Below are 13,144 nucleotides of genomic sequence, written 5' to 3'. Positions count from 1 at the left end.
GTATAATTCGCCAAGATATACAAATACATATATATAATATACAATCATTTAACCTATATTTTTAAAAAAGTGGGCTGACTCGGTCAGCCTGTAGCCCACGTACTTGTGGATTGAGCCCATCATTTTTTAACTCACACAAAAAATAAGCTAGCCCAACCTAACTCGTAAAATATCAAAGCCTATATAAATTAACCCTAATGGATGAGTTAGCCTGTATTGACAGCTCTAATAAAACCAAAGATACCCTGTACCAAAAACCCTAAAACCCCTTGTTACCTCTTCACAGCCACTGGTGCCTCCTCTCCTCGAGCAGCTCCAATCTCCGGCAGAACCAAACGTTCATCGGAGAACTCTTGACGATCTCCGCCGCACTGCCGCCGTTCTTCCTCTCTCCGGTGAGTGATTTCAATATGACTATTTCTGCAACACTTTCTTCCCATGGAAAAATACTCATGTCACCACTTAGAAAGAGTGAATGGGCAAATCAACCTGTGCTCTGTAAATCTGTTGAATTGTTTAAAAATGGACGAAATGAATACCGTATGTCAACAAATAGCAACAAATTCCAATGCCGTGCATTGGAGATCGAAAATAAATCTTCAACTAAGTTTCACCTTGATGATGTAATTGAATCTCAACAATTTGATAGAGAAACTCTTAGTGCGATATTTGAAGTAGCACAGGAGATGGAGAAAATCGAGAAGAATTCGATTGGTGGAAGAAGAAGTGAGATTCTTAAGGGTTATCTTATGGCTACTCTGTTTTATGAACCTTCAACTAGAACTAGGCTTTCATTTGAATCTGCTATGAAGCGTTTAGGAGGAGAAGTACTAACAACTGAAAATGCTCGTGAATTTTCGTCTGCGGCGAAAGGTGAAACACTAGAAGATACAATTAGAACTGTTGAAGGTTACTCTGATATCATTGTTATGAGGCATTTCGAAAGTGGTGCTGCTCGACGAGCTGCATTGACTGCATCTATTCCGATTATAAATGCAGGAGATGGTCCGGGACAACACCCGACTCAGGCTCTTCTAGATGTGTATACGATTGAACGAGAAATAGGGAAACTCGATGGTATAAACATTGCTCTTGTTGGTGATTTAGCATACGGGAGGACAGTTCGTTCACTTGCTCATTTGCTTGCGCTGTATAAAGATGTGAAGATTTACTTTGTATCCCCTGATGTTGTTAAAATGAAGGATGACATAAAGGATTACTTGACATCAATGGGGGTTCGATGGGAGGAAAGTGCTGATTTGATCGAGGTGGCTTCTAAATGTGACGTGGTGTATCAAACTCGGATTCAACGAGAGAGATTTGGAGAGAGGGTTGATTTGTATGAAGAAGCTCGAGGGAAGTATATCGTTGATATGAGTGTCGTAAATGCTATGCAGAAACATGCTGTAGTGATGCATCCTTTGCCAAGACTTGATGAGATAACGGTTGATGTCGATGGTGATCCGAGGGCTGCTTATTTCAGACAAGCTAAGAATGGTCTTTACATTCGGATGGCGCTTTTGAAGCTTCTACTCCTTGGTTGGTGAAAGACGCGAACTTTTTATGTAGCGAAATCGTGCTGCTTGTTGTCTGGATTCTGCTGTTGTTGAATTCTAGATTTAGTTAACTTGTTTTAGCATAAAAGAAAATTGAATCTCTTTCTTTGTTCACAAAATAGTACATTCTATATATTCATTTTGAAAACTTTGAAAAAGAGTTGGAGTACTCTGACTAATTCAGATTCTTGTCGTGTACGACCCCATTCGGGTGAAGTACTCCCTACGTCCTACCTTGGATTTTAGTAGCCCCATCTACTGTATCACACCCTTTGGTAGTGAAAAATTGGGTAAGATTCACCGAAGTGGGGTAGCCTTAATCGGATGTGTCTAATAACAGGTCTCTATCGAGAGAGATGCTAACCACCTCTCGTTTCTACGAACACAAAAGGAGGGATGTAACACGATGGTCTTCTACTATTCCAAAAAGTCTACATTTGCCCATAGCTATACTATCCAAACAAAAACAATCCTAGTCATTATCTAATGGTTCAAAAATATCCTTCTTCATTTACGATCATCCTGATGATTTTTCCACATCATACACATCTTAGTATAACGAAGATACACTTGATCCTTTTTCCATTAATAAAATTTGATGCAAATAATGGGCATACAAGATTTTTAAGAACATAGATAAATAAAGTTCGATGCCAATAAAATATGTTTGCCTAAAAGGGCTGGTGGTCTTAATGTGTCTTTTAACTTTGAGATTTGGAACCAAGTTGCTTTTGGGTCTCAAGTCACGAGAAGTTAAAAAGGAGAAATTATGTATCATTTGCTATGTATCGAGTAAAGGAGCAATATATTCGTGAGTTTTGAAAAAATTAAAATTATTGTAATTTGAGTTTTTTTTTGGGATAAGAGGTAATTAGCGCCCAAATTGTTGGGGGCTTTCTGTACTTCATATTATATATATATAAATATATACATATATATATATATATATATATATACAGAGGCAAAAGTAACAATATATGGAGAAGTGGCAAGGCCACAATTTTCGTTAAGGGAGTCAAATTACGAAGAAGTAAATATACGAACTAGTCAAGGAGGACAAGATCTACTATGTATACATTAAAAAAATAAATTTTAACCATATATTTGTCAAAGGGGAGATCAACATTCACTAAATACCATGTATAAAGAATGTAATTTTCTGCCAATAGAGACAGAGAACGGTTAAGTGTTGATTCTTTACTGGAAAATTATGTGGTGCACGGAATATATGTTAGCTATTATGAGTGTAATTTAATTTGTCCTTAAATGGATGGGAAATGTTGAAAATTATCTTCCACATCAACTTAATTATTGATTTGATTTTATAAAACAAACTAAACAAATATAGTTGGTGGGCATGATTCGAGCTGAGCCCAAATCACTTAATATAAGCATTAGATGAAGCCGACTAAGTCCATCTCGCATATCAACTTCCTCTATCAATAGGGATAGCAATACGATACATGCATTAAGATATGATCTTTGCTTTTCTATCCCTGGGACTAGGATTGTTAAAAATTAACTTGCAGGAAGCATGTAAGAGAGCAGCAAAAATACAATATTCTTAATCTCATATATATCAGAAATGGTAATTGTCATACTTTCAAATTTGAAAGCAGATTAAAATGGTCTGTAGAACAGGGAAGTAGCTTAATTTTGAACAATTAGTCTCAAGACCCCCACTGAAATCCAAACTAAAAAGTGAACAACAAATCTTTAACTAAATTCCATGTAGAAAGCTTGTTCACAGTAATCTTGTTTCATGGTATTTCCTTTCATCTGCCTCGCGATAAATTTGCTCCCGAAACAGCGCCAATATAACTTGCTGTTAACCTGTGCTTGAGCAGCTCATGCTATCTAATATATTTGACTATTGTACAATGCAGGTGACACTGTGTTACTGTAACTTTAGTGAATGTTAGAAACAGCTGGTGCTGAAATGGTTTTAAGAGTTGAGATACTCTTCATAGCCAACTTGTTCTAGTCTTTCTCCTTTTACCAAAACCTCATCTCTTCTGTCCTCTTGATACTGGGCCATCCTACAAGATGGTCATTATGTTCCAAGTCATTCTCATAATCAACCGTGTCGAGCAAAAACAAAAATGTCATTTTTTGAGGTGCTGTGTGTGAGAAAATGAGGTAATAGCATTAGAACATAGTAATGTTATTACTTCCATCGGAAAAAGTATCTTGAAGTTTTTCATTTTTCCGTTTACTGACATCTCGTTGCTCTTTTCAAGAAAAAAATATATACTTTCTTCGAGTTTACTTCTGATGACTTTAAGTATGTGGTGAGAAAAGGGGAAGGGAAGAAGTTTCTAAAGAGAAAGATGAGAGGAAAGTTTTATACCTAGCTTGCAAGTTAACGTCGCTGATTCCTAACAATCTTACTGCCAGCAGACCAGCATTTGTGGCGTTGTTGATCGCAACGGTTGCAACTGGGACTCCTCTTGGCATCTACATAAATGAGAAACCATGATCTTTCAACTGCTATAATGAACTTTTTTAATTATCTCTTCCAGCTAGCACACTCACAAAGATCGTTGAACTTAAAAAAGATATCAAACCCCCCCATAACTACTGACTTGACATAACTGAATAATCTAAAGCAACAGAAGTACCTGAACAATGGATAATAGGGAATCAAGTCCATCTAATGTGGAAGCCCGTACGGGAACACCAATAACAGGTAGTGGAGTCAATGCAGCAACCATTCCTGCTCAACCAAAAAGCCACATTTAATGTATGCTAGAAGACCTACAACAGAATAAGTTATTTTGTAGGGTAAGACAACCGACCAGGTAAGTGGGCGGCACCACCAGCCCCGGCAATTATTACTTGGATACCACGTTCTCGTGCAGACAATGCATAAGAAAACATCATCTCAGGTGTACGGTGGGCTGAAACAATTTTTACCTGCATCATTACAAGGTTCTTGGGTAAATATTTTATGGTAAACACAATTGGCAAGCTGCCAAATGAAACGGATAGTTAATGGTGAATACTTCAGCATGCACATCAAACTCTTTTAAAATCTTAGCAGCATCCTTCATAACAGGAAGATCTGAATCAGACCCCATTATGATTCCAACACGTGGTGCAACTGCATTTTGGATGAAAACAAAAATCAAGGTTGTAACAACTCCTGAATATCCTACCAGAGTGCAATATCTACACACAGAGAACTTCAATATGTTTATGAAGCATTTTGACAACTAACCTGCAGGCTGGTCATTTACACTGTCTTCATTTAGCATCACTTTTAGCTGCGCTTCCACAACACCCATAGAAGAGCCAACTATTGTGATGTGTCCCATCTTCCGTTGCCTTCGCATCTCTACAAGTCATTGAAGCATACAGTTTCACTAGTTGGTGGCATACTCACATGCTTTTGTTTTTTAATGGGAAAGAGAGCAGATAAGGTTATGTCCAAAACTGTATATGAGGACGTAAAGAGACAAAGACCACCAAAAAAGAGGTTAAATCCACCAACCTGGCTTGTCATACCAATGAATAGATGCCCCTGGAATTCCCAATGCCCTTCCAATAAGTTGATTAGCCAAAAGAAATCCAGGTTCCCCCTAGGAGCAAAAATAAAATACAATGTTAGACAAGCATATGATAGCTGCTGCTCATGCAACTAGTATAAATGCAAACAACAAATACAAACTTCAAAAATGCATGGAAACAATTTTTTAAAGATGCAGCATTTAAACACCAATCGTGATGTGTTGTATTAGGGAGACAGATGGTAAAAGCAATTTTCCTTTAACACATTCATGTGAAAATGCATATTGAAAAAGACAGAATGCCTCATGTGTACAAAATTTCCTTAAGCACTCCAACAGTGACTCAATAATTAGCATTTACTGAACTCATCAAAATTGTGGGAAAGAAAAATTACTAAGGAAGCTTACATTGTCTTCCCCCAATATGTTATACATGACTGCAGCAGGAGTTTTCATTGATGGATCACCAAGTGGAAGGCCAACAACAGCTCGCAAATGCTGCTCATATTGTGAAGTGAAGCAAGCCTCAATGGTGTGATGCCCACTATTGTGAGGTCTCGGAGCTACTTCATTTAGTAAAATCTGCAAGAAGTTAACAATTACAAACATGTTAAGTTTTAAAAACCATGAATGCTTTTGAAGAGATCTATAAATACACAAACTGATATAGTTCCTTCTATAAAACAACAATATATCAAATACGTGGAAAATGCCAGACAACCTGACCATCCTCTGTCAGAAACAACTCAACAGCGAAGACTCCTGCACCTTCTAACGAACTAACAGCTCTGTCTGCAACATCTGTTGCAAGTTTCATAATCTTCCAAGATACATTAGCAGGTGACTTTACGATATGACAAATGTTATCCCTGTCAAAACAAAAGATCCAGTAATCAGGAAATGATAGCACAGTCAAACTACGTCCATGCTAACACAAAGGATACAAGAAATAGTGAATATGAAGGAAAAATAAGGACAATCAAACCTGTGAATAGTTTCTACAGCAGGATAACATGCGATCGAATTATCCCTTCCCCTAGCCACAATCACTGAGAGCTCCTGAAATACAAAGAAATGAGGTTGTTAGAAAAGACAGGCCAATCCCTGCCTAAGAAGTAGCGGAAGGTGTTGATTTCTTCACATGAATATAAAATTTGAAATGACCTCCGAGGTATAACGAGAACTTCTGGTTAAATACTAATAAGTCCAAAGATTGCTAAAACAGGAGTAAATAAGTTAAACTTTGACCTGATGTTTCACTATACTGTCACCTTCCTCAAAAAAAGATTGCTAAAACAGGAGCATTTGCAAACTTATATTCTTTAACTCCTTATTAATCTCAAAGCTTTCCAGCATTAGATTAATGACAAATACTCCATCAACATGGATAACTTTCAAATTCACTTTGAAGATATATCTAAAGATTGAAGGGCCCCTTTTAAACATGTATTAATCCTCAATGACAAACCGAAAAATAATTCCCCAGATGACTTTTTGTATGAATATACCAAACAAAATCAAATCAAGCTACAAGTCGATGTTTTTTTGTTGATTTTATGTGAACTTTTGGTTTGGCTTGGACACTGCTCATTTCAAGAAGGTAGGTTTCCCATCCAGAATTACAAGTTAGGCAAAACCTGCTTCAAATCTATGTAAAGCTAATGATGCCTTCTGAAATAAAGAAGAGAGAGTGGTTGTCTCGTTGACTTTGAGCTTCAAAATAATCGTGTTGGAGATCTGACTAACATAATGTCTTGGTATAAATATCAGTGGATGAATATGATTCCTTGTATAATTGCATAAAGCAAAGACAAATTTAGTTATATTATGTTTTGTAGAAAATGATCCGTAAATGCATAAATAAAAACCCGCTTAAAAATGAAGCAAATTCTAACCTTCACAAATGGAGCCCATTGTTCAACATATAAACCACGATCATATCCTCCAAGTGCTGAAATATAATTGAACAGATTATTACAGCTTGATTAAGCTTCGATCCAGGACAAACAAATTAACGAAGTGTCATACATCCCTAAAGAGAGAAAAAGTGGAAATTTTGATTCTTAACCAAAGAAGCTTTACAACTATTGTTAGCAGATAGTGTTCCCCTGAGATAGTATCATTCAATATAAAGCCCATAAATGTGTTAACGAATTTCCATTGACTTCTTCACTATTTCGAACATGGATTAAATTAGAAACTCACGGAAACTACTTATCTAGTCATTTCTTCTCCCAGAGCATTATTTTCGCACTTGGATAAAAATTTAAGAAGCAAAGGAAGTACATAGCAAATTTGTTCAGATTAGTATATTACCATTAACAGCAGAGGAGAGCTGTTCCTCACTTTTAGCAACAGCATTGCCACGCCCATCATATGCCAACCTCCTGCTCTTTATCATAAGAGGATAACCAAACATGTCCCCTGCTCGTCTAGCACTTTCAAGGTTATCAATCTGTTTGTGTTGTATTTCCCAGATGAGTAAAAATTATCAAATTTATATGACAGGGGGAGGATAAATAAAAATGGCAATCCTTGCCACCACATGCAAACCTGCATAAACTTAGGAAGTGGGATATCGTGGCGGGAAAAGTGGACCTTCTGAAGATATTTATCCTGTTACAAGAAAGCACAAATGAACGAAGCAAAGAATTGGTGTTTGTATGAGTAACCAACGAAATAATCTTAGCATTGCAGAGCAATTAACATTCTTTCATCCAAACTAAGGCATATTAAAAGACTAACCTGTATTATGCGAATAGTCGACGCCTTGGGTTGACAATCCACACCTTGTTGCTCAAGCTTCTCAAGTGTGGCAACGTCAACATGCTCAATCTCAACCGTTAGTACTCCACACCTGCTATGACATCCAAATTAGCTAATTTCAAAAACCAAAATCCATAAACATATGATTAGTAAATACCAAACCTTTTCCCAAATTCTTCAACCGTGGCACTGTCATCATAGCTTCCCACCACATGTTGATGTGCTAGTGCACTAGCAGGACAATTCTCCATTGGATCCAAGACAATCACTTTAATTGCCATTTGGGATGCTGCTTCACACAGCATACGACCCAGCTGCCCTCCTCCCAAAACACCCACAACCGTTTCCGATAGTCCATGGACTGCTGAACCACTGCATCAAATTTGACAGTTAGACACACTCCAAGGCACCATCAACAATAACCATATAAAAGTACTCACTATGTTTCAATTTTTTTGTTTAATTAACTTGCAAAGTTTAAAAGAGCACAGAAAGACTTTTCAATTTTGTAGTCCTAAACTAAACATATGTAGACATAACCAAAATGTGTCTTAATCATGTTAGGTGGAAAATTGGAACTAAAGAGTTGTATAAAGTTCTTCCGCAGACCAAAAAGGGAAGTAAAACACATAAATTGAAACGGCTTTCTCTTAGCAACGTTGATGAAGAGCACAGTAACATATGAACTACAAACTGCAAGAAGTGGCCAGAATATGAATAAAATCTCAAAAGCAAAAGAAGAACACATCAAAATTTCAATAAACCCCAAGGAAAAACTAGCAAATAAAAGCATCAAATTAGCTCCACCCCACCAAAAAAAACACAAGAATCAATTAGCAAAAAGGATTATCTCCATTTTTCACCAAGAACTAATCACTAACATATTAAAAATACAAACTTTAAAGATACTTGAGCAACCCCATATCAAAAATTTAACTACCTGGGTGAGTCATGTACAACTTCCAATGAAGCTTTACAAGACAATATAGAAGAGCTATTCTCAGTTTGCTGCGATGATGACAACGAAACACGCTGATTTTTGTCCATTGTACGAAAAATAACCCTCTTTTGAGCAAAAATTGTAGAAACGAAAGAGATTCTTTGATGTACAGAAATAGTTGGGAGAGTGTTGTTTAAGCTCAACATTGTCCTTTCTCTTCTTCTTTTTTTTCCACCAACTGAGAAGCTGCGGAAGAGCCTACCGGTCGGCCGGCGGCCGGAGAAGTTGGGGATGAGGAAACCAGTGGTATACGGCGGTCGAAAAAGTTTACGGGAGAGCCGACCGGTTATATTACGGCGGTCGGAAAAGTTTACGGGAGAGCCGACCGGTTATATTACGGCGGTCGAAGAAGTTGGGCTAAGAGCAGAGCGTATTTACCAGTAGGTTTTCCCGGTTTAAAACTTTTTTTTTATAATATTTTTTTTATAAAAAATAAAACAAAAAATCAATTATTGAAAAAAAAATGTAGTATCATATTCCTATTCTTTTTTTTCTAAATTACGAAAAATTTTAAAATTTGGTTGATTCAGGTACATTTCAAAATATACTCATACATCACGTCTCAATTTCAGATATGCATCTCGTTTTGATTACATCATTAATATATCGCGTAAAATGATATATACGAGAATGAAAGTAAATAAGAATTTTTGTAATTTTTTCTTGTGGTAGGAAATTTGCTACTTGATCAATATCACAAAAAATTGGATCAACTCACAATATATAGAACAAAAAAGATTAATGTTTTATGATTTACTTCTAATATCATAGTGTTAATCCTAAGTTGCGGAGACTCTTCAATTTTGATGCCATACCTATGTCGGATTCTTCAAAAATACAATATTTTAATGATACAGGATATAACATTAACATCTCCAGTATGATGATTCCATAGCTGTATATGTCACCATAAGTTGATACTTCACTTACCATTCCATATTTTGCAAAAAAAATGCATTAGTAGGTATCAAAATCACTTCGTTTTATGTTTGTCTGTTTTGGAGTACTTGTCACGAAAGTTCAAGAAAGTATGTAAGACTTTTGAATATTACGGTCTTAGACTAGAGATAAAGTAGATGTCCTTTAATCTTGTGACTTTAAACATGTCAAGCGAAAAGTTAGAGAGTTGCTAAACGCGGGCAGTCATGCTCTTGTCTAGAAGGACATTGTTTGGCTTCAAATCACAATGAACAACTGGTGTTTAGGTTCCATGATGAAGATAATCTAGCGCGAAAGCAATGTCTGATGCAATGTTTACTCTCTGATAAAGATCTAGATATCGAAAGTGCAGACTTCCATTATTAGAAAATGAAAATGTAGCCAATCGTCTAGGCTACCGTTAACCATGAACTCGTAAATGAGGGCCTTAAAATCATTTCCTTGAAAGTTAGTACCTGAGCATGCAGTTACTAACTTGACAAGATTTCTATGCATGAGGTTCTTTAAGACTTCACATTCTGCAATGAAGCTTTTCAAAGCTCCTTTATGCTGCAAATCGAGTATTTTGATTGTGACAGTTTCAAGACGAATCATCTGCTTAATCGATTGAAGGGCTACGTTTCCTCTTTAAGAAACACAAAATCAGGAGCACCAGAACAAGTGTTGCTCCAAATAATGCACTATAGCAACAGATATAGTTAGTTATCTTCAAGGTTGATGACAATTCTCTCTTTTTTCGGCATAGGGAACTTACATTGTGGTAGCTTTAGCATTTGAGCACCGCCACAAAGATTTCTGTTTTCGTTGACTATTGCTGCACTTGCATTACTGAAAACTCCTACTCGAGGTACTTCACCCTCAAAATTGTTAAATGACAGGTATAAGCTTTTCAATGATATGAAAGTTTCAAAGTACTTTGGAATAAGACCAGAGAACTTATTACGCGACAAGTCCAAATACTCCATCCCTCTCAAAGAACTGAAAGATGATGGGATCACACCCTGAACATAGAGGTTTTTCAACCTGATGCAACTTTCTTAAAGTACTCGGAAGCTTTCCAGATAACTTGTTCTCGGAGATATCAAGTATCCGAGATTGACTAAACTTCCTACTTCAAGGGGAAGTGATCCACTTAACTGGAATTTCACTAGTAAATGAGTTGTCCTAATTAAGCACTAAATTCTTCAACCTGAATAGCCTTCCGATTCATGTGGTACCTTACTGTTAAAGGTGTTATTTTGAAGAAATAGTTCTTTAAGAAAACTCATATTTCCTATCTGAGGAACTAATGTCCCAACAACCTGCTTAGAGCTTAAATCCAGCATTGTCAACCTTAGATGTCGAGCACTACATGTAACGCCTTGCCAACTACAATGATGGAATGGATCATTCCAAGAATTCGTAACACCAGAAGGATCATATGTTATCTGTGTTTTGATTCTGAGGAGGGCTAAGCGATTCGTTTCATTTTCAGAAAGTCTGAAAGATGCATCTACAGAAAGAACGCGTAATAAGTAAGAAAACATAACACAAAGGCAAAGATTAAAGGACTTCATGCCTGCAGCAATATGTAGAGTAGAAAAATTCAGGAGCAGTTCAGAATTTAACGCAAAAAAGAGACAACAGCCGGCTAATGAGTATAATTATCATAGAAACAACAACGCGGAATCTGTTATGTTCTAGTCAACCATCATCTTAATTTAGCCAGCATATAAAAAACACCACACTTCCTAGAAAGATCGATATGATCTAACGTTTACTCTACAGTATCTGATGGTGATTGCTGATTATTGAGTGTCAATCCTGTGAAAGAAAAAAAATGCAACAAATATATGCTTCAACACAGAGAAGGCAACAGATATAGAAGTCCTAAAGAGTAACAAGATACGCAGTGTAATCTCATAAGTGGGTATGAAAAGGCAGAGTACAGGCAAACGTTACCCCTAACTTGGTAGAGAGATTGTTTCGATAAACCATAAATTCAAAGAAAAACATATCAAAGCAGATCGGAAAAAGTCCTAAAGAGCATGTTGATGAAAAATACAAAGGGATAAAAGATCACTTTGATCGTTAACCCTTTATTTCAAATATAAGTCTTACTCCATACTCGTTGCTCAAATGTATAAAATGAAAAAGAAGACGTCACAAGTGTCACATATGATGTGTGAGTTAGACGCACGTCACAACTAAGGTGATAACATAAATAGAAGGATAAGAAACTTCGAGAATAGTGCTAATATTACTTGTAAGAAGGTAATAACGAATATGGTGCTCCAAACTACCACCAAGCCTAACGCACGTAAAAGCAAGTTCAAAACCTCCAATCGGAATGCAAGTTGGATGCTTTATATATTGTCTAATTATTGTCACCCCTCAATACGTTTTTGGCCTACCTCTATCTATTCTAACACCCACCGTCTTATACTTTCTCACTATGATATCTACACATCTCTGCCCAAACCATCTCAGTTTTACTTTTCTCTTTTTCACCACAGATGTCACTCTCATCTTGTTCCAAATATCTTCATTCATAATAGTATGTCCACATATTTATTTCGACATCCTTATTCCCACAACTTTAATCTTTTGAATATGCGAGTTTTTAACTAACCAACACTCTACCCTATATATAACACAGTCAATCTAACCACCACTATGTAGATTTATCTTCGAGTTTTGGTGATGCCTTCTTATCACACAAGACTTCAAAGGCGAACTTTCATTTTGCCCATCCCGCACCAAATGACATGTGACATCACCATCGATCTCCCATTATTTTGGATTATCTCTCTGGGAGATGACATGAGTATCAAACCTCATTTTCACACCAACCTCATGCGTCGTATCAATATTGAACTAATTATGCTCAAAGTATTCTATTTTGGTCATGCTCAATCTGAATTTTTTAGATTTCAGGATCTGTCACGCTAAATCACCAGTCTCTAATCAACTCCATTGTACGAATCTTGTCAATCAATACTATATCATGTGTGAATAATATATTTCATGACAGACCATCTTAAATATATCGCATCAATTATCTATTACCAAGGTAAATAAACAATTTATAATAAAAAAATAATTTTAAAAATAAAGAATTTTAAATCTTGGCCAAAGAAGTTATTGTTTAATTAAAAACTTTAACCAAATTAACTTTTGGGAGAATATGACATGACTTATCCTGGAAACAAAATGCATTCAATTACTCTTAACATAGACAACAATTATTCCTTAAAAATAGTACAAATTCCCAAAAGTAAAAAAGTGAAAAAGAGAATAAAATCTGAAAAAATAATACCCACAGTAATATTGATTTCTTCTTAAATTACTACTTTATACATTCTTTTTTTTACTCTTTCAATTTCACTTTTATT

At 36.1% G+C, this 13,144-nt stretch overlaps 3 protein-coding genes and 1 pseudogene across 3 annotated transcripts; 1 reads left to right on the top strand and 3 right to left on the bottom strand.

The window, feature by feature from the left end:
* The first annotated feature begins 234 nt into the window (after positions 1 to 234).
* On the top strand, positions 235 to 1,714 carry LOC107003051 (aspartate carbamoyltransferase, chloroplastic). The gene has a single exon (XM_015201295.2). It carries the CDS (start codon positions 411 to 413, stop codon positions 1,545 to 1,547), a length of 1,137 nt encoding a protein of 378 aa, XP_015056781.1. The 5' UTR covers positions 235 to 410; the 3' UTR covers positions 1,548 to 1,714.
* A 121-nt stretch (positions 1,715 to 1,835) lies between these two features.
* On the bottom strand, positions 1,836 to 1,942 carry LOC114074982 (annotated as a pseudogene).
* A 1,163-nt stretch (positions 1,943 to 3,105) lies between these two features.
* Positions 3,106 to 9,230, bottom strand: LOC107004897 (phosphoribosylaminoimidazole carboxylase, chloroplastic). The gene is made up of 16 exons (XM_015203301.2): positions 8,772 to 9,230; positions 7,994 to 8,203; positions 7,811 to 7,922; positions 7,619 to 7,681; positions 7,382 to 7,520; positions 6,961 to 7,016; positions 6,051 to 6,124; positions 5,787 to 5,934; positions 5,474 to 5,647; positions 5,050 to 5,137; positions 4,777 to 4,893; positions 4,562 to 4,659; positions 4,355 to 4,472; positions 4,178 to 4,272; positions 3,907 to 4,013; positions 3,106 to 3,595 (listed from the first exon to the last, which is right to left on the bottom strand). Exons 1-16 carry the CDS (start codon positions 8,975 to 8,977, stop codon positions 3,502 to 3,504), a joined length of 1,899 nt encoding a protein of 632 aa, XP_015058787.1. The 5' UTR covers positions 8,978 to 9,230; the 3' UTR covers positions 3,106 to 3,501.
* Positions 9,231 to 10,103: 873 nt separating this feature from the next.
* On the bottom strand, positions 10,104 to 12,302 carry LOC107003550 (putative receptor-like protein kinase At3g47110). Its single transcript, XM_015201888.1, has 4 exons — positions 12,164 to 12,302; positions 10,988 to 11,328; positions 10,525 to 10,771; positions 10,104 to 10,384 (listed from the first exon to the last, which is right to left on the bottom strand). Exons 1-4 carry the CDS (start codon positions 12,300 to 12,302, stop codon positions 10,104 to 10,106), a joined length of 1,008 nt encoding a protein of 335 aa, XP_015057374.1.
* Between the last annotated feature and the right edge of the window lie 842 nt (positions 12,303 to 13,144).

This window comes from Solanum pennellii, chromosome 11 (genome assembly GCF_001406875.1).
Source record: "Solanum pennellii chromosome 11, SPENNV200".
Classification (NCBI taxonomy): Eukaryota; Viridiplantae; Streptophyta; class Magnoliopsida; order Solanales; family Solanaceae; genus Solanum; species Solanum pennellii.
The sequence above is the reverse complement of the archived record's forward strand: the minus strand, read 5'-3'. Positions and strand labels throughout refer to the sequence as shown.

Excerpts from the sequence above, each read along its gene's own strand:
- LOC107003051 (XM_015201295.2), top strand. The coding sequence starts at position 411 with ATGACTATTTCTGCAACACTTTCTTCCCATGGAAAAATACTCATGTCA.
- LOC107004897 (XM_015203301.2), bottom strand. The coding sequence starts at position 8,977 with ATGTTGAGCTTAAACAACACTCTCCCAACTATTTCTGTACATCAAAGA. Across the intron at positions 8,204-8,771 it reads GTTGTACATGACTCACCCAG|TGGTTCAGCAGTCCATGGAC; the intron begins GTAGTTAAATTT and ends AATTTGATGCAG. Across the intron at positions 4,660-4,776 it reads TGTAAATGACCAGCCTGCAG|TTGCACCACGTGTTGGAATC; the intron begins GTTAGTTGTCAA and ends TCCAAAATGCAG.
- LOC107003550 (XM_015201888.1), bottom strand. The coding sequence starts at position 12,302 with ATGAATGAAGATATTTGGAACAAGATGAGAGTGACATCTGTGGTGAAA. Across the intron at positions 11,329-12,163 it reads GGGTGTTAGAATAGATAGAG|GCATGAAGTCCTTTAATCTT; the intron begins GTAGGCCAAAAA and ends ATATTGCTGCAG. Across the intron at positions 10,385-10,524 it reads AATGCTAAAGCTACCACAAT|CCCTTCAATCGATTAAGCAG; the intron begins GTAAGTTCCCTA and ends GAGGAAACGTAG.